Raw genomic sequence first — 27,097 nt, 5'->3', positions numbered from 1 at the left:
GAGTTACTGTGCCCTGATGGAAACCAGAGAGAGATCAGGTAGAGGAGCCGTGTCACTGAGACGTGTCACTGAGACGTGTGGAGGTGACAACCCGGAATGTTCTAGAGACAGGACGAGAAATTAGGGGGTAGGTAGGCGAGCGGCAGCCTGGCACATGACATTAGACAGGCAGCTGATTTGTTCAAGCCTGTCGCCCTCAGATTAACAGGAGAAACTCTGTGGATGTTAAAAGACACCTGTAATGTTTTGACCTACACAAAAAGCTGTTTTTCAATTAGATTAAATGGTTCAGCCTAAAATGAAAAAAAGTTGTCATTTCAAACCTGTATGACTTTCTTTTCGTTTGCAGAACACAAAAGAAGATATTTTGAATAATGCTGGTAACCGAACAACGCCGGTACCCATTGACTTGCATTGGTTTTGTGTCCATACAATAGAAGTAAATGGGTACCGCCATTGTTTGGTTACTGACAATCTTCTTTTTGTTCTGTAGTATGAAGTCATACAGGTTTGAAAAAATGAGTGAATAATGATGACAGAATTTTTGGGTTAACAATCATTCCCGCTTCTCACATAATTGTCTTGAGAAATGAATCAGGAGAAATAAGGGCTTTGTCATCAAAATCTTCCTCAATTAAATGATCTAAGTTAGGCTACCTTAGCTATATAAATCTATACTCTTACTGTCAACAGTTGTCTCCTCTCTGTCTAATATAATTTTGACAGAATTTTAGGACGAACATTGAGAAACCACTGACACATAAAGGAAACACAACTTTTATGCAAAACTGATATGTGAGCAGTCTTCCTCTAGGGAATGTTCCAACAGCCATTCTAGACTAACGAAACCAACTTGTAGAAGTTACTCAGTAGACCGGAAATATGCTATTTTAACTGCCAACTGAGTTCCACTAATAGCTGTTCGTGCATTGAGGAAAGAACTGAGACTGTCTGAAGGATATACTGTTCTCTAAATACATAAATAAAACATTTAGTAAACAGCCAACTATAATTTAATAGGTCGAACACGTCATAGGATTTAAATAGAGTACACAGTCAGCAATGCTCGTACACATGTTAATGGACATCTTACATTAGAGGGACAAAACATAACCGGCTGACTTCTGTAAGATGAGGTAATCGCATAAGTTAAATAATTTTTCTTTGGCAGATCTTTTTCATGCTGAATTTCTAATTTAACTAAACATCAGTTTAACTTAGAGCTTACATATGTAGGAAAACTAGTTCTTTTAAATAAGTGTTTTTAATGCTTTGTTTTTTGTCTCTACAGATTGTGTCAGACAGTTCAGAATAGGCACAGTTAAATGCTTGTGTTATTTCCTTTCTCATTGAATCACAGCCCCCAGTAATGCGCCTGAGAGTTTTGTAACTACAACACGCTGCTTTATCGTTTTAGTTTTATGTTCAAAAGGCCAGAGTTGCATATTACTATCCACTTAAAATCCCCAATCGTTATTCGTCTGGGACCTCATATCTCACACATCACGATGCAAAATCTTTAACACGAGGGTTTATCGCTATCATTAAAGAGAGCCTGCTACTTATTTAATAATTTTCTATAAGACAACAAAGAGCAAACAAATCAAAGAGGTAAACATCAAATAAGCGACTGAAACAGTTACTCCCACATTCACCGCAGAGATTTGCTAACAAGCTCCACACAAAAAGACGTGAATTTTCCACCATGATAGATTTCACAATTTCTTTTTTCAGGTCCTCCAACTCCATATCTGTCAAAAATATCAGTGGGCTGTCAAAAGAAAGTTGAGGTACAAACAAAACAGAACAAAAGCCACCAACGAAGCTGAGTGACGGGGCTACCAGAATAAGATTGTCTGGGTGTGATGTGAATTACCTTCGTCCTCATCGTTGGCTGTAACGGTGATGACCACAAAGCCCACTTCCTTGTCTTCCTCCACGCTGATCTCGTACACGGGTTGAGAGAACGCTGGAGCATTGTCGTTCACATCGGTGACGAAAATCCTCACGTAGGCCGTGTCTGTGTGTTGACATGAAAGAATATGATATTCTGTGCCATAAATGACTTCTGTATGAAAAATAGCTAATTCTGCTATGATAAACAAGAATCAATTTAAATTAAATAATTTAATATTCAATTCAAATCATGATTTAATTCAAATTCAAATGAAAAATAATTTATGTTTTATTTGTATTTGGAATATGCTTTTATTCAAATTTATAATGCTAAACCTTTTTTAGCATGCATTTCGCATCAAATTTACATAAAATGTCATGCATAATTTTAATATCTGTAAAGGAAAACAATTACTAAACAAACAACTGTTACATTTTGTTAAAACGATGCCATTCATGCAAAGTCATTTAGGACACTATTTTCATTATAATGCAGTATATGTGCAGTCTTCAAAAACTGATTTGCTCAGAAATTATGATGTATGAAATCATTATTGCAAAACTGTCATAAACAACCTAATGACTGTTTAATACTCTGGCCTCATAATTTTATATGTGGCCTACATTACACAATCCTCTGGGATGCCATAAATTGTTCATTATGAGTGACTTATTGAAGGCTTAATGAATAGAGCTAATCTCTGAGGCTGATTCGCCTGCTGTGATAGGTGGAGGGGAAAACAGCTGGATCAAGGGGTTAAGGAGACCTGGATGATAGATCATTCACCTGTGTTAGGCTGGCCCTGCTGACTGGGTCGGGCCGACTCTGAGCTGTCCTGAGACTGGACTTCAATCAAGTAGGAACTTTTCTGCTCACGGTCGAAGGTTGCCCGGGTGTGGATGATGCCCGTGTAGGAATTAATGCTGAAGAACTGCGAGTCGCCACTTTGGTCTTTTAGGATGATGTAGTTAATCTGTGTAGGAAAACAATTTTGAGACATTTTAACATGATTTCTATCTAAATTCTAAAAACAGCTTAGACTTGCAAACATTTTATTGTTTAGTGCTTTAGTTAAAGGTAGTTCAACCAAAATGTAAAATGTTGCCTTCATTTACTCATCCTCTTTCCTGCTTCCGCAGAACACGAAAGAAGATATTTTGAAAAATGTTGTTAACATGACCCCATTCACTTGCATTGGTTTGGTGTTAATACAATGTAAGTCAACGGGGTGTTCAGAACAACTGTTCAGTTACCAACTTTCTTCAAAATATCTTCTTTTGTGTTCTGCGGAAGAAAGAAAGTCATAAAGGTTTGAAAGAGGGTGAGTAAATGATGAAAGAAGATTTCAATTTCGGGTGAACTATCACTTAAGGTATGCCAGAACGCAACAGGAACATTTTGTCGGTCAATTAGCATAGCCTTTCTGATGAAGCTGGAATATTTCGGAGTCTGGTAAGGACACCGGTTAGCATCCCATCTGAAAACACAACCAATGGTGTTTAACAGCTATGTTATACTATAGTGATGGTACCCATGCTCACCATGCCATGAAGACCGGAGTCCAAGTCTGTGGCCGAGACCTGTGCCACTGATGTGCCGATCTCGGCCCCCTCGGGCACCGTTGCCTCGTATGTGGACGACATGAAGAAAGGAACGTTGTCATTCACATCTAAACACAGCGGAGGATGAATGTGGACACACATGTTGGATTAGATGCAAACATCAGGGACTGTTTAAATGTCACTGGATTAAATAAGACAATATGAAACCCGATGGCATTCGCAAACACAATATGTTTGCCTTTATATGATAATTAGTCACCCTTTATGTTTGTCACTAAGTTTTGTGAATATCTAACCAAAAAAAGTACGGGAGAGTGCTTCATTTAAAAATCATTTAAAAAAGTGCAGTGTTTTTTCCAATTTAAACATCCGAGGTTTTGGAAGGACAGCAACGATATGCTAGTTTCAAGATGTTTTCCCCCTCGTGTTCATTTTTAAGAGTGCACATTTAATGCACAGATTTACTTGTTGCCCTGGATTTGTCTTTACTTAAATCAGTATATTGATTATTTGCACGTTTAGATCAGTAAATGTATTTGTTGCAGGTTTACTGATCTGTTATTCACTACTCTTAGAGACCCTCTAACTAGATGTTTCATGGGCTTTTGTATCCCTTTTCTATCTCTATTTTCCCTTTAATTAAAGCTAATGTGGTCTCAAGTGTCATTCCTCGCCGCCAAAGCTCTTCAACGTTCCCATTACACATTTTACACACACACACACACACACACACACACACACACACACACACACACACAAACACACACACACACACACACACACACACACACACACGCACGCACACATGCACGCACACGTCATACACTCATCAGCGCTTTAAATTTCCACTTGCGCTCGGTGACAGCAGAGAGAGTTGTTGTGTACAAATGCACAGCACAGGTTAAATGAGCTATGAAGAAAGGAAAAACATTAGTGTCAGCGCCTCCGACACAATCAGTGAATCAGATCAGACACTGCTGTTCCTCACCAACCGAGCTGCTATGAAATGCTGATTATTAAACTGCTCCAAATGTGTTTACCTCTGAGGCCAGAAAGGGGAAGTGGTTGTGCCATATTTTTTACATCATAATTTCTATATATTTTTGGTCTCTTTTCTTTCTTGCTTATACCAACACCCATGGCATTGCATGTTTTTCATACATGCAATTGGTTTTCAGTTGGTTAATCCATAGTAATTCACAGAATATGATGATGTGTCTCACCTGTGATGTTGACATAAACAGTTGTAAAGGATGCAAGGGGTACCGCTGCCACATTCTGAACGCGAACTCGTAGCGTAAAGAAACGCGTGGTCTCGTAATCCAGATTCTCTGCCACCAGGATGGAGGCAGAACCATCTCTCCTGTTCGGTTTGATGTAAAAGCGCACAGGCATATTGGTCTCAGGAACCTGACCCTCCTCTAGGTTGTAAGTCACCCTTGGGTCACCAAGAGGAGAGGTTGCCTTTATTGTCTGTTTGGGAAAAAGAAAAGCTTGGTGAAGATTGTTTCATGTTTTACAACTCCAACTTAAATTCAGCTTAAATATAGTATATTTATTTACATTATTACCAATATATACATTTCCCATTATGCAAACATACACCATGTACTGAAACATTCTCGACACGAAGCAGGAAACTAAATTCAAATATTTTTTACAGCATGTGATACAAATCAGAGTCAAACAGAATTTGAGAAAAGGCGCAATGGGCGGGGCCTAATTAGTAAAAAGCTGTTTTTATATAACCAGGGGTTGGAGAGAAAGGGTTAAATAAAGTATTTTTTAGTTTTAAAAACAATGTTTTTCACCAAAAAACTAAAACTAACATTCAGCCTGTAGTAATGTGAATTAACATTCTATAATTTAAAGTTAGTTTTCTAACCTCAGTTAAAATCTTCAGGTAATGGATGTGTCTTTGGGTTTTTTGTGTTTGTGTGTTGGGGTAATTGGGTAAAACTGCTTGAATGTGCTAAAATAGTTCATAAGCTTTTTTATCCCCTCAAGAAGCATTCCGAGACATGTATTAGATTAAAGCGTGAGCAGCTCTTTACAAACTATTATTTGTGTTATAGGCCATTTGAAATCGGTGAAACCTACAGTGGTTAGAGCATGGCATTAGCAATGCCAAGGTCATGTGTTTGATCCCAGGGGATTGCACATAGTCAGAAACAAATGTATAGTACAATGCAATGTATGTCGCTTTGGATAAAAGCGTTTGCCAAATGCAAAAATGTAATGCTGACTCCAGGGTTTGAATACATTAGACACGGTTCATCTTAATCCAATTCCTATTGAACTGGTATTGACACATATCGAGCAACTTTCCTGATTTGCTTTCCACTGGATAACATTTATTTCTTATTCAATTACACACCTGAAGAACACACAAACTGAAGGGAAAAAACAGGAAACCTGAACTGTCTGCACAAAGACTCAGGCCATGATGAGGGTGTAGACTCTATGGTAGGTTGTTGGTTAAACCCTGTGTGGAACAAGCTGTTATGGTTCCTATGCTGTGAAAGCAAAGGCAAGCTAACCTGGAACTCTACTGCCACATCCTGAAAGACAACATTCATTTGGTGTTCGGCCAACAACATTTGACTTGGATACAGGACATCAGCCGATTTGGGCTTGGAAAATCCAATATTACAGCTGGAACTTGTCTGTGAAGTCAAAGCCTTTTAACGCCTTTTAATCCAAAACACCATCAACCAAATGACATTGTAAAGCAAACAAAACATTCCACTGACAATACAGCCAATGGCAGCAAGGCCAAAGCAGTCAATAGTGACTGTCAAAGAACAAGTCCTAAACCATGTATGGTAGTCCAGTAGAGTACAGCACACATAAAACGTCAAAGATAAAAAAGCTAAATAAAGTGGATGGAAAAAGATAGAGAGAAAGAAAGACACCAAAGAAAGGCACCAAATGAGGGAGAGAAAACATGGGCCCAGTCAGCCATTATGAGAGCATTCCCGTCCACTGCAACACGGAAAACATGCACCTTAAAAGCTCTGTGGCTTTGCTTCATGCTTTTATGGAATGAAATGGAGTGGTCCTTTCCTCAATCACCTCAGTCACCTCAGTTGCCACAGTCACTTTGACAGCTCTCCACTAACTCCCTTGATGTATATTTACGCTTACTGCATCGGGTGCAGATCTCAGCATACAGTATGTTTATGCAACACCATGGGAAATCAGTCATTTAAGTCACCTTTCATTAAAAGTAGGCAAATTTAACAGCTGGAAATGACCAATAAGCAACACCTACAGTAGGAGTTATAGAAATACATAATGCATGGTTACCAAAGTGTAAAATTGGCATTTGTGCCAATAATGCATAATGTACTCACTTTAAAGAACATTAAAACTCAAGTCAAAACTAAGAAAAAGGATATATTTGTGTCCTCACTAGGGCTGTCATGATATCAGATTTTCAATACACAAATATAGTTATTTACTGAAAAGTTAAATTTAAATTGTTTTGGGGCAATTGTACTGACAGGTAGGCTCACCTTACTTGCGAATACATTTGGGCGGTCTTAGTCAAATCATACCATGAACTGACGTAGATTTGTGGGGGTGTGGTTACACGAGACGTTTCAGGCAGGTCTGGGTGAGCATTCGCTTTTAGTAGAATGCATTTTTACGTGTCTAATACATGCATAGGCAACTTATAACACACCAAAGACACAGGAAAAAAGGTATCCGCGCCATATGACCCCTTTAAAACCATACAGTTTGTGAAAATCAACTATTCATAGTTCACAAGGTTACCCTATAGAACAAAATCCAATAAGGCGTCGAGAAATACAAATTTGACCAACTTGTGCATCGCAACCCGTTTAATCTTCCCCCGAGTGTTTATTAGCGTGTGTCTCTCAGGCTTGAAGAGAATGGCGTTCTCATTATCCACACACGCGAACAAGACCCTTTAAATTACATCCTGAAGGTTGCAATTACTGCTTTTGAAAATGTGTTAATTTGCATTCCTTGAGATAATACCACAATGAGCTGCCTGATATTTCAATTTTTAATTAGGTAGACAGAAAGACAGATAGACAGATAGATGAAGAAGAAAAGCGTAGGGAGGGGGTGGCGGCGAGCAATAAGGAATGAGCGAGCGATGAATAGGAGCACTCGACGCACAACAAGGCTACTCAGTGTTGCTAATGAATGCATTATACTGTTTAACAAGCCTAATTTGTATTTAGAGTTCTGAGGATGATTTAGCACGACGGCTCCCAATGCACAGAAAGCATTTGAACCGCCGCTTATTCCACATCGGGGAGTTCATACTGTACTTTGAGGAAGTGGTGGGAGTTTTGAAGAGAAAGATAGATCGACTGTAATTGTTGTGAAGCGCTTTGTTTTCCAAGTCATATTAGCAGGAACATCCGCGTTAGGGTTTGAGTGCCGGTGTGGGCGTCAGAGGGGGGAAGACAAAGAAAGGAAGAGAACGAAAGAAGACGTGAGTTTACTTGGTTAGCTGCGAGGTGCGCTCTGTTAACAAAGACAGTGCTTGAGATGCATTCGGAAACCCCATGACTACATTTACATCCATTCCTTTCGTCTAAAGTATGCATGGCAGATGGGGCAAAAAAGCGGTTGAAAATGTCTGGAGTGGTTAAAAATGAAAAGTCTCACTGGAGGATCCAGTTGGAGAGGGGGTAAAAAGCCCAGAGGAACAACACTTATCTTGTTTTCTGAGTGAGGAGACATTGAAGGTGACCTCCAGGTACATCCTCCATTAGCAGAGCTATAAGAGTGGGCAGGGACTCAGATCCGCTCTGACACTCTGCCCCCAGGACCGCCATGCCGGTGAACTCAGTTCTTACACACACACGGCTTTAAACTGAACAGCTGAGACTGAAATTCAAAAATAAAGCTTGTCTAATTCATTCTCTGATGAAATTCCAGGCTGGACCTGGAAAACACGATTGGGGTAGTTTGGTGCTATCTCCTTGTTTGTGGACCAGCATAGTTAACATTTATGGGTTCTTCTTTGGGGGTCTTTCTGAAGTTAGACACCCAAGACTGTCTTTTCTGAGGAAACCGGCATGCCAACATAACTCTAAACATGTCAGGTTATTTTCAACTCAGCGTTGGGAGTTAAATTAAACCAGAATTTTTTATATTTGACCCAACAATGGGGTGAAACAACCCATGGGTTATTTTACAACTCAATGGCTGGGTTTGTCCTAGTGCTTGGGTTGGAAATAACCCAGGATTTTTTAGAGTGATTCCATGGTCAGTATCAGAAACAAAAACGTAACATATGCCATACTAATTTTAAGCTGGCTAGTTCTTCACACAAACACTAAAACTGAACTAATATAAAACACCAAACTTGAACAGCTAGGCAACAGTTATAAACCAGGCCATAATCTCATCCCATGTTCTAACAGAGGCACGCAAGAGGCTATTGAAAACGGAGAAAAATTTGAGAACAATTTGAAAAAATTAGTTGCAATTTAACCCATAGCTTTGATGTTGCAAGCAATGTGATTTGACTCATTTCGCTACAGGAAACCATACAAAAAGATTGTTAAAAAGGCAGCTTGTGAAATCTGTGCTTTTCAAAAACAGGGCAATCCTCCATTTTAGGATGATAAGATGGGTAATGGCACTCCCAGCAAAATGAGCACAGCCTGAGGTGCCATGAAATTAGCAATAATTAGAAATCAGCTCATTATACAGCAATGGCGTCAGAAATAAATAAGCTGATCAGAGATGCCTTGCGGAGGCTCTTATTTGGTGGCTGTCATAAAAACATGCTGCAATGCGGTCAGGTTGGAAATTGCTACTGAAAGACAAGAAAGGGAAAATGTCTTGAAACTACACAAGAGAACTGAAAGACTCAGAAAGGTCATTCTGTAAAGACAATAAGTTGAAATGTACCAGCGCGACAAAAGAAAATGTAAAAAAAGAATGTTTGCTCATGTTATAGTAAAACATTGAACTCAGTTCCAAGGAAATGGCTTCCAATCTGAATAAATATACAACTGAAAAAATCTTTACCATGAATAGCGCTTTTGAAAAAAGCAAAATGTAAACCACTATAAGCTCTGAAGAATCCAAGTCCAGTGTTATATATGCAATAACTTCGGAGTCAAGCTAGCTGTAAATACGAATGTAGTGCAGGTAAGAGAAAAAGCAACATTAACGTTATTAATGTAAGTGAGGAAGTTGGGGGTTAAGCATCTTTAATATAAATAATTGAGTAAAGTGAGTCCTGGTGGAGGCAAGTTGAGTCAAGAGATAAAAACATCCGTATTAAAACATGTAATGTAAGGCTTGTGGAGCAGTACATTAGGACCGGGTTCAATTTCTTTGACAGGAATGCTAACAGAAGCTCCCGGAGGAGAAGATTCTGTCTGGAGATAAATGCTATTACAGCATAAAAAAATCCTGGTCAGTTATAAACCATTTTAGCTCTTTTTCCTGTTTAAATCTTTAATACGTGCAACTAAGGGTTCAAGCAGATTGTAGATTCCAAAACAGTGACCTGCTTTTCTGTTACTACCTTTTATAAAACTGAATCAGCACACAAATCAATCTGTTAATGGTCATTCACAGACACCACACAAACACATGGGACAATTGAAAAAATTGCTTTATAAATTTCTTGTGTTTTTGAAGAATGTAGGAAAGCAACCAGTTCTGGGGCACTACTGACTTACACTGTAATTTGTCCTACTATAGTAGTCAGTATAGTGGCCAAGAACTGCATTCTTCCAAATATCTTTCTCTGTGTTTAGTTTATCAGGACAAAGAAATGTATACAGAGTTGGAACAACTCGAGGGTGAGTTAATATTTTTTCTTACTGTCCATTAAATTTATCTTCTATACTCTTCACTGCTGAATAAAGACGTTGCAAAGCTTTCTGGGATCTCCCTATTAACAAATGACGCCATCGATTTTTTATAAAACAGCATAATGTTTTTTCTTTTCCTTTCAGAGCCAACTTCATGTCATAAATGTGCCTACAATGCCTTAAAATGTTGTCTAGGTAGGCAGCACAGTAGTCAGCTTATAACTACAAGTGTGTTTATCTATTTCCCACCAAGTACAGTGTAAACCCTTCCGCCTTTTTGCACAGGTTAACAAAATAACTAGCGAAGCATTCCTCGCATTTAAAACCACGTCGAAAAAAACAACCCTCACAAGCCATCTGGGAAAGCATGAATTTATAGATCAAACATTCCACCTAAGCCTATTTTACATCCCGTGGCAAGGTGAAGAGAAGGCCTGCCACAGTTTGAGCCACTAATACAGACGTGAAAATTCGTACAGATTGCAGAATAGCTGGCAGCAGCCGTAGAAAGCCGCTGATGTCAGGGAAACGCAGCGACTCCGGCAGAACTCCTCCTGGCCGCTTTACCAATAAATTTGCTGTATGCGATGAAAACGGGCTCAGAGGGCCGTCCTTTTTGCCCCTTTTGAATGAATTAGAAGAGAACGTTCAGACAAGCAGTCTGCTCGAGTTTGCTGGACAGATGAGGTTGTTTGTGGATGCTGATCTGTGTGGGTACAAGGTACCAGACGAATGTAAAATGTGACAGCGAATGAAACAAGCCGAGATGGAAAACAAGACAAAGGCTGAATAAGATGTGACAAGCACCAACGATAAGAAACCTTAAAAAGGGTTACCTCTGTTTATCAAAAGCACTACCAAAGCAAACCACAGTGAAGGTTTTTATGTAGAACAACCATGGAGGTAAATACAAAAATATATATCAATATTTTTCTGAAATGTATGATTCCTAAATATCTCACCACTATCTTGGTGTCCCGCGGCGTGTTCTCTGGGATCGTGACCCAATATTCGGCTTGTTCCCACTGCGGGGGCTGGTTGTGCACGTTGGTGATGATGACAGTGAGGTCCACAGAGCTGCTCCGATTGCCTCCGTCTGTAGCGATGATCTGCTGGCTGATCCGTGACGTCTGTCAGAACAACAGATATGTGATATAATCCAGCCCAGGGGCCTTTAATACATTATCATATCAGCACACACTGAGATAATACAGGTTGTCATTTTTGTGACAAATCAGAGATAAGACACACCCCTGAGATTTCCACTTAAAGAACCGCTATTCATTATTCATTGGACATTTGGCGTCCACTTTACCACATAGAGAAGCTAAGACGGCCCTTTTGCATTGCATGTGTAGGTCTATGTTGTTTTAAAACAATTGTCAATGATTTCTATTTCTGTTTTTGAACCACTTACTGTAGTTCTCATTTTAAGACCTCTCGAAAATACTTTTACTGCATTCATTCAGATGACTCCTGTTCACTTAATGATGGAAAAGCACTGCTATGATTGAGTCAGCACTAAAACTTTTCCCTCCTGGCTTAAAATGTTTAGCTTTTTCAGGTCAGACAGAGGAGAGAGAGAGAGAGAGTGGCAGAGAGAAACCGACAGCGGGTGAGAGAAGGCAGCAATAGGTAACAGCAGGGGTCCAGTTTAAGTTGTCTATTTGAAGACAGGTGAGTTTAGCGTGGGTGACATTTTCTGGTTTTCTAGAAGTGATCCACTCTGGCACATGTCAAGGAGGTTGACTGGAGTGGCTAATGAAAACGAGGGTTGGACCGGGCCGGATCCACAAACATCTTAATGACCTACTCGGGAGAGAATTATTCTGAGAGACAAATGTGGCTCTGTTCCTGCGAAAAATTAAAAGGACTGCTGCTAAATGCATCCTAATTCATGACTGCTGAGAGCGATGAAAACATGTTAAAAGCCTGTACTGGATTTGAAGTCTGCATTAATAAACCCCTGCCTGGTGCTTTACCTGAAGTCTGTCCTATTTAATGGATGTATAAACAAGAGTGCACCAAATTTGAGTGGCTCAAATAGAAGGTTTCTAATGTCAAATCAACCCCCAACCTGCTCGAGACTTATAAATCCAGCACAGAAATGACACAGACAGCCACTCGTGGGCAGAAAAAGTAAAGGCGGTGGCATTTCAGGCCAAACCAAACAATGCACAAAGACACGCCTACACATAAACATTGACCTGAAGTTAAAAATAAAGATGGTACTGCAGGAGATCAAAACAAAACAAAAAAGAAGCATAGAAAACCCCCCATAAGATTTTAATTGTATCCATCGAAAATAAAACTTCCTTTCATATGAAATTAGAATGTGGTATCTTCAGGTGTCAGGTTGGTAAATACAGTATATATACTATAAACACTGTGTTGTCAAAGGTCTTTTAACACTTTTTATTGGTTAAATATTTGCAAAACCCAGAAAAATGTTAATAAATAGGAATGATTCATGAAAAAATAATATCACAAATGAATAATGAAAAAAATATAATGAGTTATCTGGATTCCGCCTGACAGAGATGATATATTACATTATGTATACAATGAATTGGTATTCTGCACTGAAAAACAATGAACTCTTTATTAAGCATTTTTTGCCTCGTTTTCTAGGTAAATATAAAAAAGATACATTTACTTGACAAGGAAATTCCTATCTTATTTTAGTAATGAAAATAATAATTTCTCATTTCCAGTACGTTTACATATAAAACAAACTAAAAATCTGCCAATGGGGTAGGAAAATTATCTTGAATTTATCTTTTTAAGTACCTAATTCAAGACTTAAATATGTTCTTATATGTTCTTTCATAAAACTTGATTTTAAAAATGTTTACATTTTTCTTATCAAAACATGCCAAAATTGATTAGTAAGAAATTCATTTTTTTAGCAGAGTGGTCCTTACCAGGTTTATTATGCACAACTATGCAACTTTATTTAAAAACTATATAAAGCTGTTATGTCAAATCTTAAAAGGTAAAAGTGCAAAAGTGGGTTTATGGTCATTTCTACCTGTGAGATGGGATGGTTCACATAGATCCATCCCGTGCTTGGGTTGATGTGAAAGTAAGCTGGGTTCTGTCCTGAGAGAGAGTAGGTGATTGCCGCATTGGTCCCCTGATCATCATCGTGAGCGGCCGCCCTCAGGAAGCTGGTGCCCACCGGCGTGTCCTCTCGCAGAAAGTCTGGCATAGAAAGGGTTAACACGATAACGTGGGCATCAACAAACACAAATAACAAGAAATGCCTGATGCTATTAAAATCTACATGCAATGAAAGAGCAACGATGCGCATCCCAGAAACGCTTCAATCTCTCTGTTTAATTCTTAATGAGCTTTCTCGGTAGCGCATTTAAACGATGAAAAGAAATCCAGACATTAAACTTATTGAACTCACATTTGCGAATGTCATAAACAAACATGAAGCTTTCAACAGATTTCACACTGTTGCAGCGAGTTTTCCAAGACTGCACACGATTCTAAAATGATTAGCGATGCGTTTATAGAATCGCATTAATGCTCACCTTGCTCAGACTGTTGTGCATTTTTAATATTGAGGTTTAATGTGTATTGACTATGCTCAGGAATCATGGACTTTGGAATCTGTTTAGCTTGCAAAATCCTTACAGCTCCTAAGTGCAATGTAAAGGTCCATGTATAAATGTTTAAAGAGTACTTCTAAAACCAGAGCTGGGATCTTGTCATGAACTCCTATCACTGTTATAAATGTACTAATAAACACAAGAACATATCCTAAATCTACAATGGTGCAAGGCAACTAGAGGATGTAACAATGGTAAAAAAGTGACGTAGAATTCTCTCTCTCATCCATATTCTACATAAACAGGCTAAAATAGGCTGCAGCTTCAGGAATTACATCAGAAGAGAACACCGTGTTTAGGTTCGGATAATAAATACAACTACAAATAAATTAAACCCCAATGAAACAAAAATGAAAGGTTTGTGGTTTTTACTTCATGTGTTAGCTTAAAACTTCTGAGATAATGAGACGAAAAAACGGATGACTCATCTTGCACTACAAAGATCTGTGTCCAATCAAATGCTCTCTAGAATAAGATGCCCCTCCCACTCATACCACCTGCAGTTGACTTCCAAGTAGCTGAAACATTTAGCAATATCAGTTTGATGGGGTCAAGAGTTACAAAGAGTGTTTCTTACATTGATAGCGGCTGTTTTCAAACTTTGGGTCATTGTCGTTTTGGTCAGCGATGAGGACGGTAATCTGGCAAATGCCAATGAGGGGTTCCTGAGCTTGATCTGTGGCGGTGACTGACAGAGAATACTCTCTTTGTCTCTCGCGATCAAAACTTACCACTGCACTGATCACACCTGCACAACACATACAATTCGATCCTTCATTTAAATGCAACTGATTTATTGAATTAATAAAGAAATTTAAATGAAACTCATTATAAAAAAGGAAACTCAATTATAATTTTTTTTTAAAACAAAGTTTGTTATGCTTGAATTTCATGAATGAGGTACATTGAAAAGTGTGAAAAACATTTTGATTTGCATCAGTTCAGTGTATTGAAGAGGAACTAATGAGGAAGTTAGTGTGGACCTGTGTCGGGGTTGATTGTGAACCCTGGTGAGGAGCCGTCTCTCTGCATGATCCCATACTTGACCTCCCCGTTGACCCCGGTGTCGGCGTCGTGTGCCTGCACACGCAGAACGAAAGTGCCCGGGGGCTGATTCTCCAGAACCAATGCATTCATGCTGTAGTCATGGCACTGTTAAAAAACCGAGAGAGAGAGAGAGAGAGAGAGAGAGAGAGAGCAAGACATGAAAAACAGAACAAAAGCTGTATTTATGACAAAGTGTTTATAAATTCCTCTTTTAAGGTCCCTCCGCTCTATTATAGGAGCACATGGGCTCATAATAAGACTTCCACCTCTCTTTTCCTCAGCCGTCCCTCTCTCATCTTCCTCTCATTACATAGCAGGCATCAGGCGGCCCGTCCTGGTGAGCGCTGCCCACGAGGGAGCCAAATGTCAACTTAAGGCGATTAATCAAGTGACTAGATCGATACCAGGGCTAAAAGCTGGAATTAGCCCCCTTCCCTGCGTCTGAAGAGAATTCTCACCTCTCAGTGTGCTTCGACACACACAAACACACACATATTTGCTCTTCTGAGAGGCTTACAGAGGATTTCTCAGTTTAGCAAGGGAAAAGACTAGAAAAGACAGTCTATTGCTGTAATCCGTGGTGCAATTAGCAGTGTCAACAAGCAGAAAGAGGGTTTGAAATCCATCAAATATTAAAGGGGCAAAGGGGCCATTAAAGAGCATTATTAGACAAACGTCACAAACATGCCAAAACATAGCTGTTAAAGGGATAGTTCACCTACAAAATGAATATTTTGCCTTCATTTTTTCACCCTTTCATAGTTCAAAACCTCTATAGGAGTCATACTTCAGTTGAACACAAAAGAAGACATTATGAGAAATGTCACAGTGGTTCTGTGTTCATACAATGCAAATCACTGGGGTTCAATGTTTTTAGTTATCAACATTCCATCGTTTGTGTTCTCCAGAAGAAATAAAGTCGTATGGTTGGAATGATGACAGCATTTACATTATTTGGTGAACTATCCCTTTAAAAAAAAAGTAAATTAAATCAAGCCTATTCGAAGACCATTTACATTATTGTTATGTATCATGTATCTCATTATTATAAAATAAAAATAAAAATCATAATTTATTTGTTGGTTGTATTTACATGAAATGGTTGTTATTTAACCCTTGTGTCTGGTCTGCGGGACCCATTTTTAATGTTTACTCAAAATTAGCTCACACATTAATATATATTCAAGATTAACATGTTTTTTAACCAACATCTTATATTTTTCTTTTTAGTAAATCTTTTACTTTTTCATAAAATTGGTTTACTAAATGACAAATAATAACCATACAGTATGTTGTCTGTTAGTTGTAAATATGATAAAGTAACGTCTGTAAAGATTTTAAAATAATTTTGTTGTATTGATTTAAAAAGAATGATAAGGATATGCTGAATAAGAAAAGCATGAGTAACACTAACCAAAATATACAGAATACACAACAAATGCATTACTGCCTTGGAAGCTCTATAACCATTGCTATACTAAAAAACTAGAAAGTCTGGACTCATTTAAAAAAGGGAATTTAAAAGGAATAGGATGTCACAATGCCAAACATCTCACAGCCTTGATATCAGGCAAATTATACAGTAGTTCTGATCTGATTCCTCTGATTGACGCTTTAAAATATGACCTTAACCTGTTTTCATGATTCATCCCATCAGGTCTCTACATGCAGATCTGATGCTCAAACGGATGGTAATGTCTGACTTTTGGTCAGATGGTCAGGCAAACACAGAGAGTGTGGGGAAGGAGCAGGGCCAGATGTTGCCCCTGGGGCTCACTTAGCGCTTCTATTTCATATGCATCCCTGATGCACGTGAGTAATTGAAATATTCATGGGCAGCAGCAGAGGATGTGGCGACGGCAGCAGAAGAAGAGCCCTGTGGTGTCGGTTCTGCCTCCTACACTCTCACAGAGCCCAGCGGCCTGCACGGAGAACTTCTTCCTCTGGAGACCTCTGAGAGCCTTTAGATCTCCTGCTGGCAGCTGTCTGATTCTCTCTCTCTCTCAGCTCGCACTTCTGTTTCACTCCATCTCTTCAGCGCTGTGTTTCATTTGCTCATGTTATTTCATTACGGTAGGTCTTCAACTTTCTCATTTCGCAGCATATGAGCTCTTATCCATCATTCTTTACTTTTCTTCTCCTCAGACTCTTTAAACACTGCCATTAGTGAGGTGTTCAAAGTGTCACCAGCATTAAGAGCCCGAGGCATTTCACGCAAGGCAGATTTAATGACTGCATCTGTATTCCATGCTCATATCTACATCTGCAAACCGGGATCCACACTTTTGGTTAAGTTTCTTTTGGCTGTCCACTGATTTGGTGTGTTCAGAGACTCTCAGAATAGGGCAAATCTCTCTTTGTAAAACCATTCCAATGGCCTCTAATGGTGTGAATTTTAATTTCTTAAAATGTTTTTTGGAAGAAACATCCTGGACAAAGTTGAAACCTTAACTCAAACAAAAAACTATACATATCTTCAGTAAGAACAAAATTGGGCACTTGTTAAGAGGTGGCTAATTTGTATGAATCCGTATGATGAAAATTGTTTTGTTACATTCACATCTTACAAATTCATACAAATAAACCACAATATTTTAAAATGTTTGCCGAGCAATACAATCCCTCTTAGAATCACGTAAGACTCACGTCATCAAACACTGGCTTGTTATTGTTGATGTCATTGATGCCAACGATGATCTGGGCGGAGCTGCTGAGAGGAAGTGGCCCACCAGCTGCGTTGTCATCAGTTGCCGTGACGTTGAGTACGTACTGAGGTCCGCGAAGTTTAGGTGGAGGGCTGCGACGCAGTTTGATTATCCCTGTCAAAGATTTGAACAATAGATCATTGGACTACTTAAAGTCAATGTAAATCCTGTTCATCAACACTTTTCCAATAAGGTTGTGTTAGCAAATGTATATGCTAACAATAAGTAATAATGAATACTACTTCTACATCATTTATTAAACTTAGTTCATGATAATTTGGGCATTTTTTTAAAAACAAAATTTGTTAATGTACCATGAACTTGATTTATGAATAATAATAATGACCTAACAAAGATTAATACATGTTACAAAACGATATTGCTCATTGTCAATTCACATTAGTTAATTTATTTACTTGCGTTAACAAATAAAACCTTATCATAAAGGGTTACCGGTTGTTTTTCTTCTCTCAGACAACACAAAAAATACAATAAAAGCATTCATATATAAAAAGAATGCATTTGTTCTGTGCATTATCTCAGTGCAATGGACTTCTAGCGGTTGTACATTCACTAAAGAACTGTTAGGGGTGGTTATGACTAAACAAAATACTGCCACATCTTTGAAGTGACAACTCCGCACAGCACTATAAACGCTGAAGCCATGAGCCATCTCTTTCCGCTGGCCTGTAATGGGTTGGGTGGTGGAAGAGTCGTGCGGAGGGGCTGATAAGAAAAGAGAGGGTTAGCACGCTGCTGTTTTTTAGCTCTCAGGCAAAAATGTGCTGGTAAACAAACTAAACGCTGCGGACAAATGTAACCTGAGACTAAAAGCACACAAGCAGGCTTGAAAACACAAACATAAAATACACACACACGTGCACACACAAAATCCCGAGCCAACAAAATCCAGCCTGGTCCATGTTACCACAGCAACCCATTTTCGAATCTCAGTCCTTAAAGTTTGAAACATGAGTGTTCTTACGATTTATTCGCTGTAACTCACCCTTCTGGTTGTCCAGATCAAAGTTACTGTCTTCATTACCGCCCGTGATGGCATACGTAACGCCGTCTCCATCAGGGTCTTTGGCATGAACGATAGCTACCAGTGTCTCCGGGCCGGCATCCTCCGAAAGAAAGGTTTTATAGCTGAAGAAAGAGGACGAGAGAGAGACAGATAAGACACAACATTTTCTTCCTGTGCACATCCTCTGAAGTGTATCCCACAGCACACACTAACATCCACAGAATCCATGTACCGGGAATATTCAGAGAAAATCCCTTCATAAACACAACAGTTCCTTTACAGTATGTATTCCTTTAAACTTCTACCAAGAGAGATGGAGATGTTACATTAATGCATTAGCAGCTACAGATTTTTTTTTACTGTGTGTGAATTTATAGATATACATTATACACACAATTCAGAAGTTGTACTGTCAGTCTTGTCTTTCTTCTGAATGTCCATCTTTCCTTCTTGCTATGTTCAATAAATGGCAGAGTCGCACAACGTCTGACTCTTGTTTCTGTTCTCCAGAAATCCCATTGTGACTCTTACAACTGTAGTGTGTAAAACTCACGTCTGTACATGCTTTGGCACTTAGAGACTGCTGAAGAAGAATATAAAGAACAAAAACTACCACCAAAAGAAGAGTGAAATAGTGAAATATGGGAGGATGTATCCTGTCGGTCTCAAAATGACCCCAGACCCTGAAGATATTCACCATCTTTTTACATGGCTATTAAATAAATAAATGGACATACAAAATGTATAATATTTAAGTTGAAATTTTTATGTAAACAGAAAAAGCCCCTATCAAGGGTAAAACTAAAAGGCATTTGAGCATCTGACCACAGAATTTAGCAAGTGACCAACCACAACCAAGAATTTTAGAAAGTCATGTTAAAAGCAATGTGAAAAACTGTACTGTATATGAAAATAATCGTACATAGTCTGCGAGAATACAGGGGCTTCATCGTTCATGTTGGCCATGCGGATGCGGATGGATGCTGTGCCAGTGCGAGGGGGCATTCCCTTGTCTACAGCCACCACTACACACTCGTACATGTGGTTGGGTCTCTCGTAATCCAGCCTCTGACTTGGGCTCACCACTCCATGAGATGAGATGTCAAAGTCAACGCTCTGGATGAAGTAGGAAAGTTCAGCATTCAGGCCTGTATCACAGTCTCTCGCCAGAACTAGATGGAGAGAGACGGGGAGAGAAAAAAGGCGACAAATAACTGTTAACCATCAGGTCGTATTGGGGAACTGCTAGCAATAACACAGCGGTAAATTGCTGCAACGACAACCTTGGCGGAGATTTGCTTTGGGTCAGACACTGAAAACTAATTTTGGATTTTCATCATGTGTATATCTCTGACAGTTGTGTTCTCATTAGACCTGGAACATTCCAGTATTGAAAACACTCTATAATCTCACTGTAACCAAACAAAAGTGTAATATATCTATCATTATTTTAGAAATTATTCAACTATACACTTTAAAAATGCTGGGTTACGAGCCAATAGCCTGGTGGGCCTCCGGCAACCCAAGGTTTAATCCCAGTTCAAGGTCCTTGGCTGAAACTGCACTCCTCTCTCCAGCCTATACCTTCCTGTCAAGATCTCTCTACTGTCTCTACTACAAATTAAAAGCATAAAGCCCCAAAATATAACAAAATATAACAAAATATAAAAAAAATGCTGGTCAAAAAGGACGAACCCAACCCACTGAGATATAAATGAACTTATGTTGTCGTTTCAACCCAACATGCTCAAATGTAGACATTTTCTGTGCTAATTTTATCCAAACACTTGGTCTCATCAATGGTATGTTGAAAAATAACCAATATACATTTTTAGAGTGTCCTATAGAAATGTATGCTAAGGCAAAATATAGTTAACAGTAATACAAATTTGAGGTTATCTTGTTCCTGCTAAAAAAATGTTTTACAAGATATAAAATTTGTGCTCAGTTAGGGAACACTTATGGTGAAAGCATCTTGTTTAGTTGTTGCAGTCATCAACGGTAAGTGTTTTTTTAAATTAGGTACGCTGTTGCATTAATAGAGCCAATATTAATTAAAACTATGTAGCAGAGGCCAACTCTATATTTGATCAATTTAAGTGCCCATCTGCTGGTGGTACGGCGTAAAGCTGCTGTTGACTGGAGCAGATCAAAAGTAGAAGTGGAGGAAGGCTTTGCTGTCATTAGGCCCTGGGCCAAAGTCAGGGTCCTGTATCATAATACTGCAGGCAAGCTGTCATCACACCCAGCCAGCCAGCACACTCATTTACCACAAGCACGTGACGGCCCTCTCATCTCCAAGGCAAATAGCTCGTACCCACAGATTGAGAAACGTAGAGCAGAATTCCTTTTTTCTCGCTCCGCTTTGACTTGTTGCGACTGTGGGAGGCGAGCAGGTAAGGGTGGGTGTCAGTGCCTTGCACATGTTAAAACAAGCACAAGGCCCGAATTCAAACAGAAAGTTCATTAAAAATACAAGCCTAATACACCGTCCCTTAGGGCTACCTATTACCATATTTAATGCATGCGGACGAGAGACCGCAGCTAAATTAAACATACCAGTTAGGCGCTTGGGAGACAGAAAGGGAAGCCTGTAGGTAGGCGGGCTAAGGTCGGACAAGCTTTAAGTGCGCTGCTTCGTCACACGCTAAATCCTCTCCAAGAACTTTCCCATGCGATAATTGGAGCGCGGTCTGCGTTTCTTTCAAGGCTAGGGCATATTAAAAGTCGGCAGCCAATTTACAGTCTAATCCCGTTTTAAGGTAAACAACAATAATAATCTTCTCTCCCTTCTGCTCGGCTCCGTGCAGCCGACGATTGCTCCGTATTTATGTTCTTTTTTCCACTTGCAACAGAACGCATTTGATAAGCAAATAACAGCCCCAGCTGGTGTTTGTGCGAACCTGCTGCTTTTCCATGTTGAGATTGAGAGAAAGAGAGAGAGAGTGAGAGAGAAAGAAGACACAAACAGCCACAAACAAAAAAAGAAAGTTGTTATGTGTCGCACGCTAAAAACAGAAGAGCCAACTGGAATCAGAGGCAGAAACTGTTCTGTTTGCATACGGCAAAAAAACGAAACAGACGCGAATGAAAACAGCACGTAATATGTAAACACAATTGAACTGCATAAAGGGAGTGGGCGTTCTAAATTTGTGCATCTGCCTCACAAAGCGTGCGTTCTGACAGAGCTTATTCACTTCTGTTTCCTTTGCTGCACTTATTTCGTATGTATTCTAGTCGAAGGCTTGTGTGCAACGAAGGCCAAATTAAGGACGGTTAATCACTGAAATGTTATGGAGAAGACGAGGAGTTCTGCGAAACGGTGGGCAGAGCTAGGGCATCACAGGGCTTCAAATTAGGCACTGATGAGAGCCGACCGAGAAGAATTTTCCAGGCTCTGAGCACAGAGCTAATTAGCTCGTTTCAATACTGAGATAAGTACAAGGCTGTGAGAGGAATAGTTCACATAAAAACAGAACATTCATTATTTGAAACACTATCATTTGGAAAAGAAACAAATGTATTCTGATCATTTAGAAAAGGAATGTGCCTTGCACATTTTTAGAACCCTCATGCTAAGTATGAGCAACACTAATATGCATGCCTGCCTCACCAGGTACCACCAATTAGTCCTAATGAATATTTATTCAAATAACTAATGCATTACACAACGTCTCATTTGTGTTTTCTTTAAAAGGCCTCTAAAAAACCTTCAATTACAGCAATGAGATCGCAGTTGGTGCCGGCTGTGGGAGATAAACAGATCCCATCCCATTAACGATAGAGTTTAGGAGGTTGGCCACGCCTCTTCCTATCTGTGCTGTCTGCCTCTGTCAGACGAGATTATCTGTAGAACATGCAGGAGGTCATAACCCACCCAACTCTCCACGGTGGAGATCCCACATCTACTGCAGGGTCACAACCTCCTACCTGCAGCTACAGAGCCCACACACTCACTGTATGTTGGATTGATGGTCTCTTTAAGGAGAAGGGCTTGGCAATGGGTGTCATGATGAAGAGATGAGAGGGAGAAAAAGAGAGAGAGACGGGGGCATAAAAGCTCCTCTGCCTGGGAGCCACTGAGCTGGCTTTGATTACAACCCATTTACCACCCAGAAAGCACTGCCATAATGAATTATTTCATAATTACAGGACTGAGATGAAGAGGCGCTCGCCCCCGCAGAGCAACCAGCAACAGCACCTGCCTCAAGAGCAGGACCGCTGGAGGAAAAACACAGACAGACAGGGAGAGTGAGTGAGACTGACACCGAAATAGACTGCGAGCAACAGACAGACAGACAGACATACTTTTTAAAGGAAGAGAGAGACTAAGGTTAAACATACAGACACAGAGAAAGCGAGACAGACGCTAAGATAGACTGATAGAGAGAGAAAGAGACACAGGTGGACTCACAGGTAGAAAGACAGAGAATGAGTGAGACAGACTGATAAAGAGAGAAAGAGACAGAGGTGGACAGACAGGTAGAAAGACAGAGAATGAGACGGACACAGAGAAGCAGATAAAGACACAGAAATGGAGAAAGACAGACAGAACAATTAGAAAATAGAACAAAAGACAGAACTGGATACAGACAGACAGATGGACAGCTAGACTAAAAAGAGAGACATGGATATACACGAACAGACAGAATAATTAAAAAATAAAGCAAAATATATGAATGGATAGAGACAGACAGACAGCTAGACTAAAAAAGAGAGCAAAAGACAGAAATGGATATGGACGGACAGACAGCTAGACTAAAAAAGAGAGCAAAAGACAGAAAAGCATACGGACGGACAGACAGAAAGCTAGACTAAAAAAGAGAGCAAAAGACAGAAATGGATACAGTTTGACAGACAGAGAAAGAATGATAAAAAAGAGTGAGAGACAGAGGTGGATACAGACAGACAGACAGAGACTAACAGAGAATGAGAGACAGTTTTGGATACAGAGAGTGACAGTGAGAAAGATTCATAAGAGAACAGGAGACAGGTGGGCAGAGGTGGAGAAACAGAGAAACACAGAGACAGTGAGGCAGATACATAGACAAACTGATAACAAAAGCAAAAGACAAATGGGGAGGCAGACAAACAGAGAATGATAAAGAAAGCGAGAAAACGAGAGGTGTATACAGACAGTCATCAGAAACAGAGAGATCAGAGACAGGGGGAGAGACAGATAGACTGACCATGAAAGAGTATTTAAAGTAGTTTTTCTGTAATGGTCTGTTATATGTCATTGATGTTACTGTAAATCCATAAATTGTTTCTGAGACACATGGACTCACTCACCTTGTAGCAGTGATGTACCAGGAGGTGTGGTCTCAGGGACATTGTCTCGACTGTAAATGGAGTGCATAAACTCTGGCGTGCAGTCATTTTCATCTGTGATGTGTACCACCACCTGCAAAAACACGTGGATGGAGGGAGAGAGGCCGATGTTACAACATGGACAAGCATTGGCATTTTAACTAGTAACGTGGCAATGCTGATCAAACTGAATGCAAATGGATCAACCACCTCACAGCACACACGCACGCACACAAACCACAGTCAGACTCAACAAAAGCTCTGATGATAGCTTATGTCCTCTGTGCAGCGATTTTTGAGCATTCAGACAAAATACTGGCACAGGATTTGACTTTGACCGAACAGAGAGAGGAAGTGTGTTTTCAGTGGGGACGTTAGTCATGGTGAGGGTTGAATCCCACGGCACGGCTTATCTCAGAGGAACAGCAGTGCCAAAAGCCTGGAAAAGTTTCTTCTTACACAAAACATACATAGATGACCATACAAGTCTGAAGCCTGTGTGTCTTTGTGGCTTACTCTCTTCTCAGGATCAGTTCGCTGAATGGAAACTTGAATGTTTGCTTTATAATGCTGAAGGTTGAATATGGCGGTAATGAGTTTCTGCTGCTGGAGGAGCATTAATGCTAACAGTAATAGCAACAGGGATCTAACAGAGACGGAGAGTTTCATCTGTATTAAATCATTTCCTCATGCTAAGACAGCAGATGTTTACTCCTCTGTTCTTGTCTAGCAGTTTGTCTCTTCTAGTTTTAGCTTATTTTGTCTCTTCTTTTTCTCTCGTATAGTCTCGTTTTGTGTTGTCTTACCATTTCTCTCTCAGTCACCGCTATTGTCTGATATTTTCTTTTCTCTCTTACAGTCTCATCTTACAGTACAATTTGTTTCTCATTTATACTGTATGAGTCTCATGTCATCCTGCCCAAAACAGTCCTTTTTAATCTTTATCTTTCTTCTCTCGTCTTACTTTTAATTTAGCCTCTCTTTTTATATTTTTCTCCCATTCTCCCTCGTCTCATCTTTTCATCTCTTATCAGTCTTAATTGATCTTGTCTCACATTTTCTTAACTCATTCTCTTCTAGAGTCATTTGATCTTGTTTCACCTTTTCTCAACTCTTTCTCTCCTTTATCTTTCTTCTAGACTTATTTTGGTTTATTTGTCTCCCCGTTTCTCTTCTGTTTCTCTATTCTAGTCCCATCCTCCATTGCGTCATATTTTCATCTCTTTTCAGTCTCATCTTATCTTGTTTCATTTCTTGTTGTTCCCCTCTTTTTCTCTATTTTAGTCTCATTTTATCTTTTCTCATCTTTGCTCATCTCTTGCGTTCCTCTAGTGTCATTCTGTCTTATCTTATCTTGTGTCATCTTATCTAGTCTCATTTCTTGTCGCTTTCTTCTTTCTCTCCTTTAGTCTCATTTCTCTTGTGTGTCTTTGTTTTGGTCTTGCCTGATATTTTAAATCTATTCAAGTCTTTTCTAGTCTCACTTTTTTTCTTGCTTTCTCTTTTCTAGTCTCAATTTATCTTGTTCTCTCTTCTGTTCTTACCTTGTCTCTCCTCTTTATATCTATACTAGTCTTATTTCATCTAGTCTTAAATAGTCATTTTTAATCTTGCCCTTTCCTCTCCTCTCCTCTAGCCTCATCCTCCCTTGTCTCATCTTTTCTCTCTTCTATTTCCATTCTATATCTTCTAGTCTTTTCTCATTTTAGTCTAATTTATCCTGCCTTAAATAGTCTTGTCTAATCCTGTCTCATCGTGTCACATCACTTCTCATCTTGTATCAACAACCCTGTCTCATTTCATCTCTTCTCCATCTCTTCTCATCTGTTTTTGTCTCTCTGCAGTCATCTCCACAGATGGTGTAATTGTTTGGCAGGGGCCAGTGACTCAAACATATCCGATGTGTGTGTTTGTGTGTGAATGTGTGACGGCTGCTGGCAGAGGCACAGCTACACATCATTGTTTCACAGCCAAGTCCATCAAGGGGACTACATTAATGCGGAGGATCTTCTGCCAAACAAAGAAGATCAACACTGAACAACAACAATGTCAGCGACACACAAACACCCAGCTGACTGCATTTACACCACTAATAGCAGCAACATGATGGATAAAAATATATCACAACTCAGTCAGCTGTTTTTCCTTTGTTGCATCACTGTAACATACAGTACATGCAAACTGTGTTTTTTTATGATCTCAGCACCACATACACTCTCATTAAAGATTTTCTGCTGATATCTGAATGTTATGTGTGCCTCTGACCAAATGTCCTCACAAAGTAAGTAATACCAGCAATTCCTTTATTAAAAAAAAGCTTATACTATTAATAAAAAAATTATTTGTGTAAAAATGCAGAGAGTTTTCTGTGATGGTTAGGTTTATGTGTAGGGTATAGAATATACAGTTTGTAAAGTATAAAAATCATTATGTCTATGGAAAGTCCCCATAAAAGCCAACATGTGTTTGTATGTGTACCTCTGCCATGTTGCTTAGCCCCGTGTCTGGTTCAGAGGCTCTGACTTGTAGGTGGTGTAGATGTTGCCCGCCCTCATAGTCCACGCTGCGAGTCAAGCTGAGGGCGCCACTTTCCTGGTTTATGCTGAACAGGTTGCCTGGATTCACCAGCAGCATATAGGACAGGGTTTTTCTCTGGAATGAGATAGCCTGGACCAATGCCACCCTATAGACACCACACACATGTACGCACAGGACAAGCTTTAATTCATGCAATACTGCATGTATTGCAAAGAAATGTTTCCCGCGTCAAGGCAGCTTTTCTAAAACGTATCCAGCTAATTATTCTGTCTTATAAAACAACTTGTTCTGGTCATATTTTAAGTGGTCACATGTATGCTTTGAGGACAAATGTTTCAAAGGATTTTTCAAAGCACCAAAATAAACAAATGTTACTGCGTGTGCACGCTTTTGTGGCACAAACTTCACTTCTGGTACACATTGGCAAAGAATAGAATCCCTGAAGCTTATTTCTGATAACTTGGCTTAAAGAAAGAAAAATCACAAAGGAGATCGATTTTATATATTAATAGTTTTTCTAAGATAAGAAGTTTAAATGAGGTTAAATAAAGGAGAGGGCAAAATATTTTC

The 27,097-nt window shown here is 39.5% G+C and overlaps 1 protein-coding gene across 1 annotated transcript in view; it reads right to left on the bottom strand.

Moving 5' to 3' along the window:
- The window catches only part of LOC306901384 (neural-cadherin), a 91,426-nt gene that overhangs the window by 17,323 nt on the left and 47,006 nt on the right, over positions 1-27,097 (bottom strand). Inside the window, exons 4-16 of the mRNA XM_079469072.1 lie at positions 26,468-26,672; positions 23,972-24,083; positions 19,602-19,851; positions 18,659-18,801; positions 17,594-17,766; positions 14,884-15,052; positions 14,478-14,648; positions 13,312-13,484; positions 11,243-11,410; positions 4,683-4,932; positions 3,439-3,566; positions 2,684-2,870; positions 1,877-2,020 (exon numbers count right to left, since the gene is read on the bottom strand). Coding sequence (XP_079325198.1) covers positions 1,877-2,020; positions 2,684-2,870; positions 3,439-3,566; positions 4,683-4,932; positions 11,243-11,410; positions 13,312-13,484; positions 14,478-14,648; positions 14,884-15,052; positions 17,594-17,766; positions 18,659-18,801; positions 19,602-19,851; positions 23,972-24,083; positions 26,468-26,672 — 2,273 coding nt within the window. The remainder of the gene's footprint in view (positions 1-1,876; positions 2,021-2,683; positions 2,871-3,438; positions 3,567-4,682; positions 4,933-11,242; positions 11,411-13,311; positions 13,485-14,477; positions 14,649-14,883; positions 15,053-17,593; positions 17,767-18,658; positions 18,802-19,601; positions 19,852-23,971; positions 24,084-26,467; positions 26,673-27,097) is intronic.

Source organism: Barbatula barbatula (genome assembly GCF_947034865.1).
Source record: "Barbatula barbatula genome assembly, chromosome: 12".
NCBI lineage: Eukaryota > Metazoa > Chordata > Actinopteri > Cypriniformes > Nemacheilidae > Barbatula > Barbatula barbatula.
This window is presented reverse-complemented; position numbering and strand designations above follow the sequence as displayed.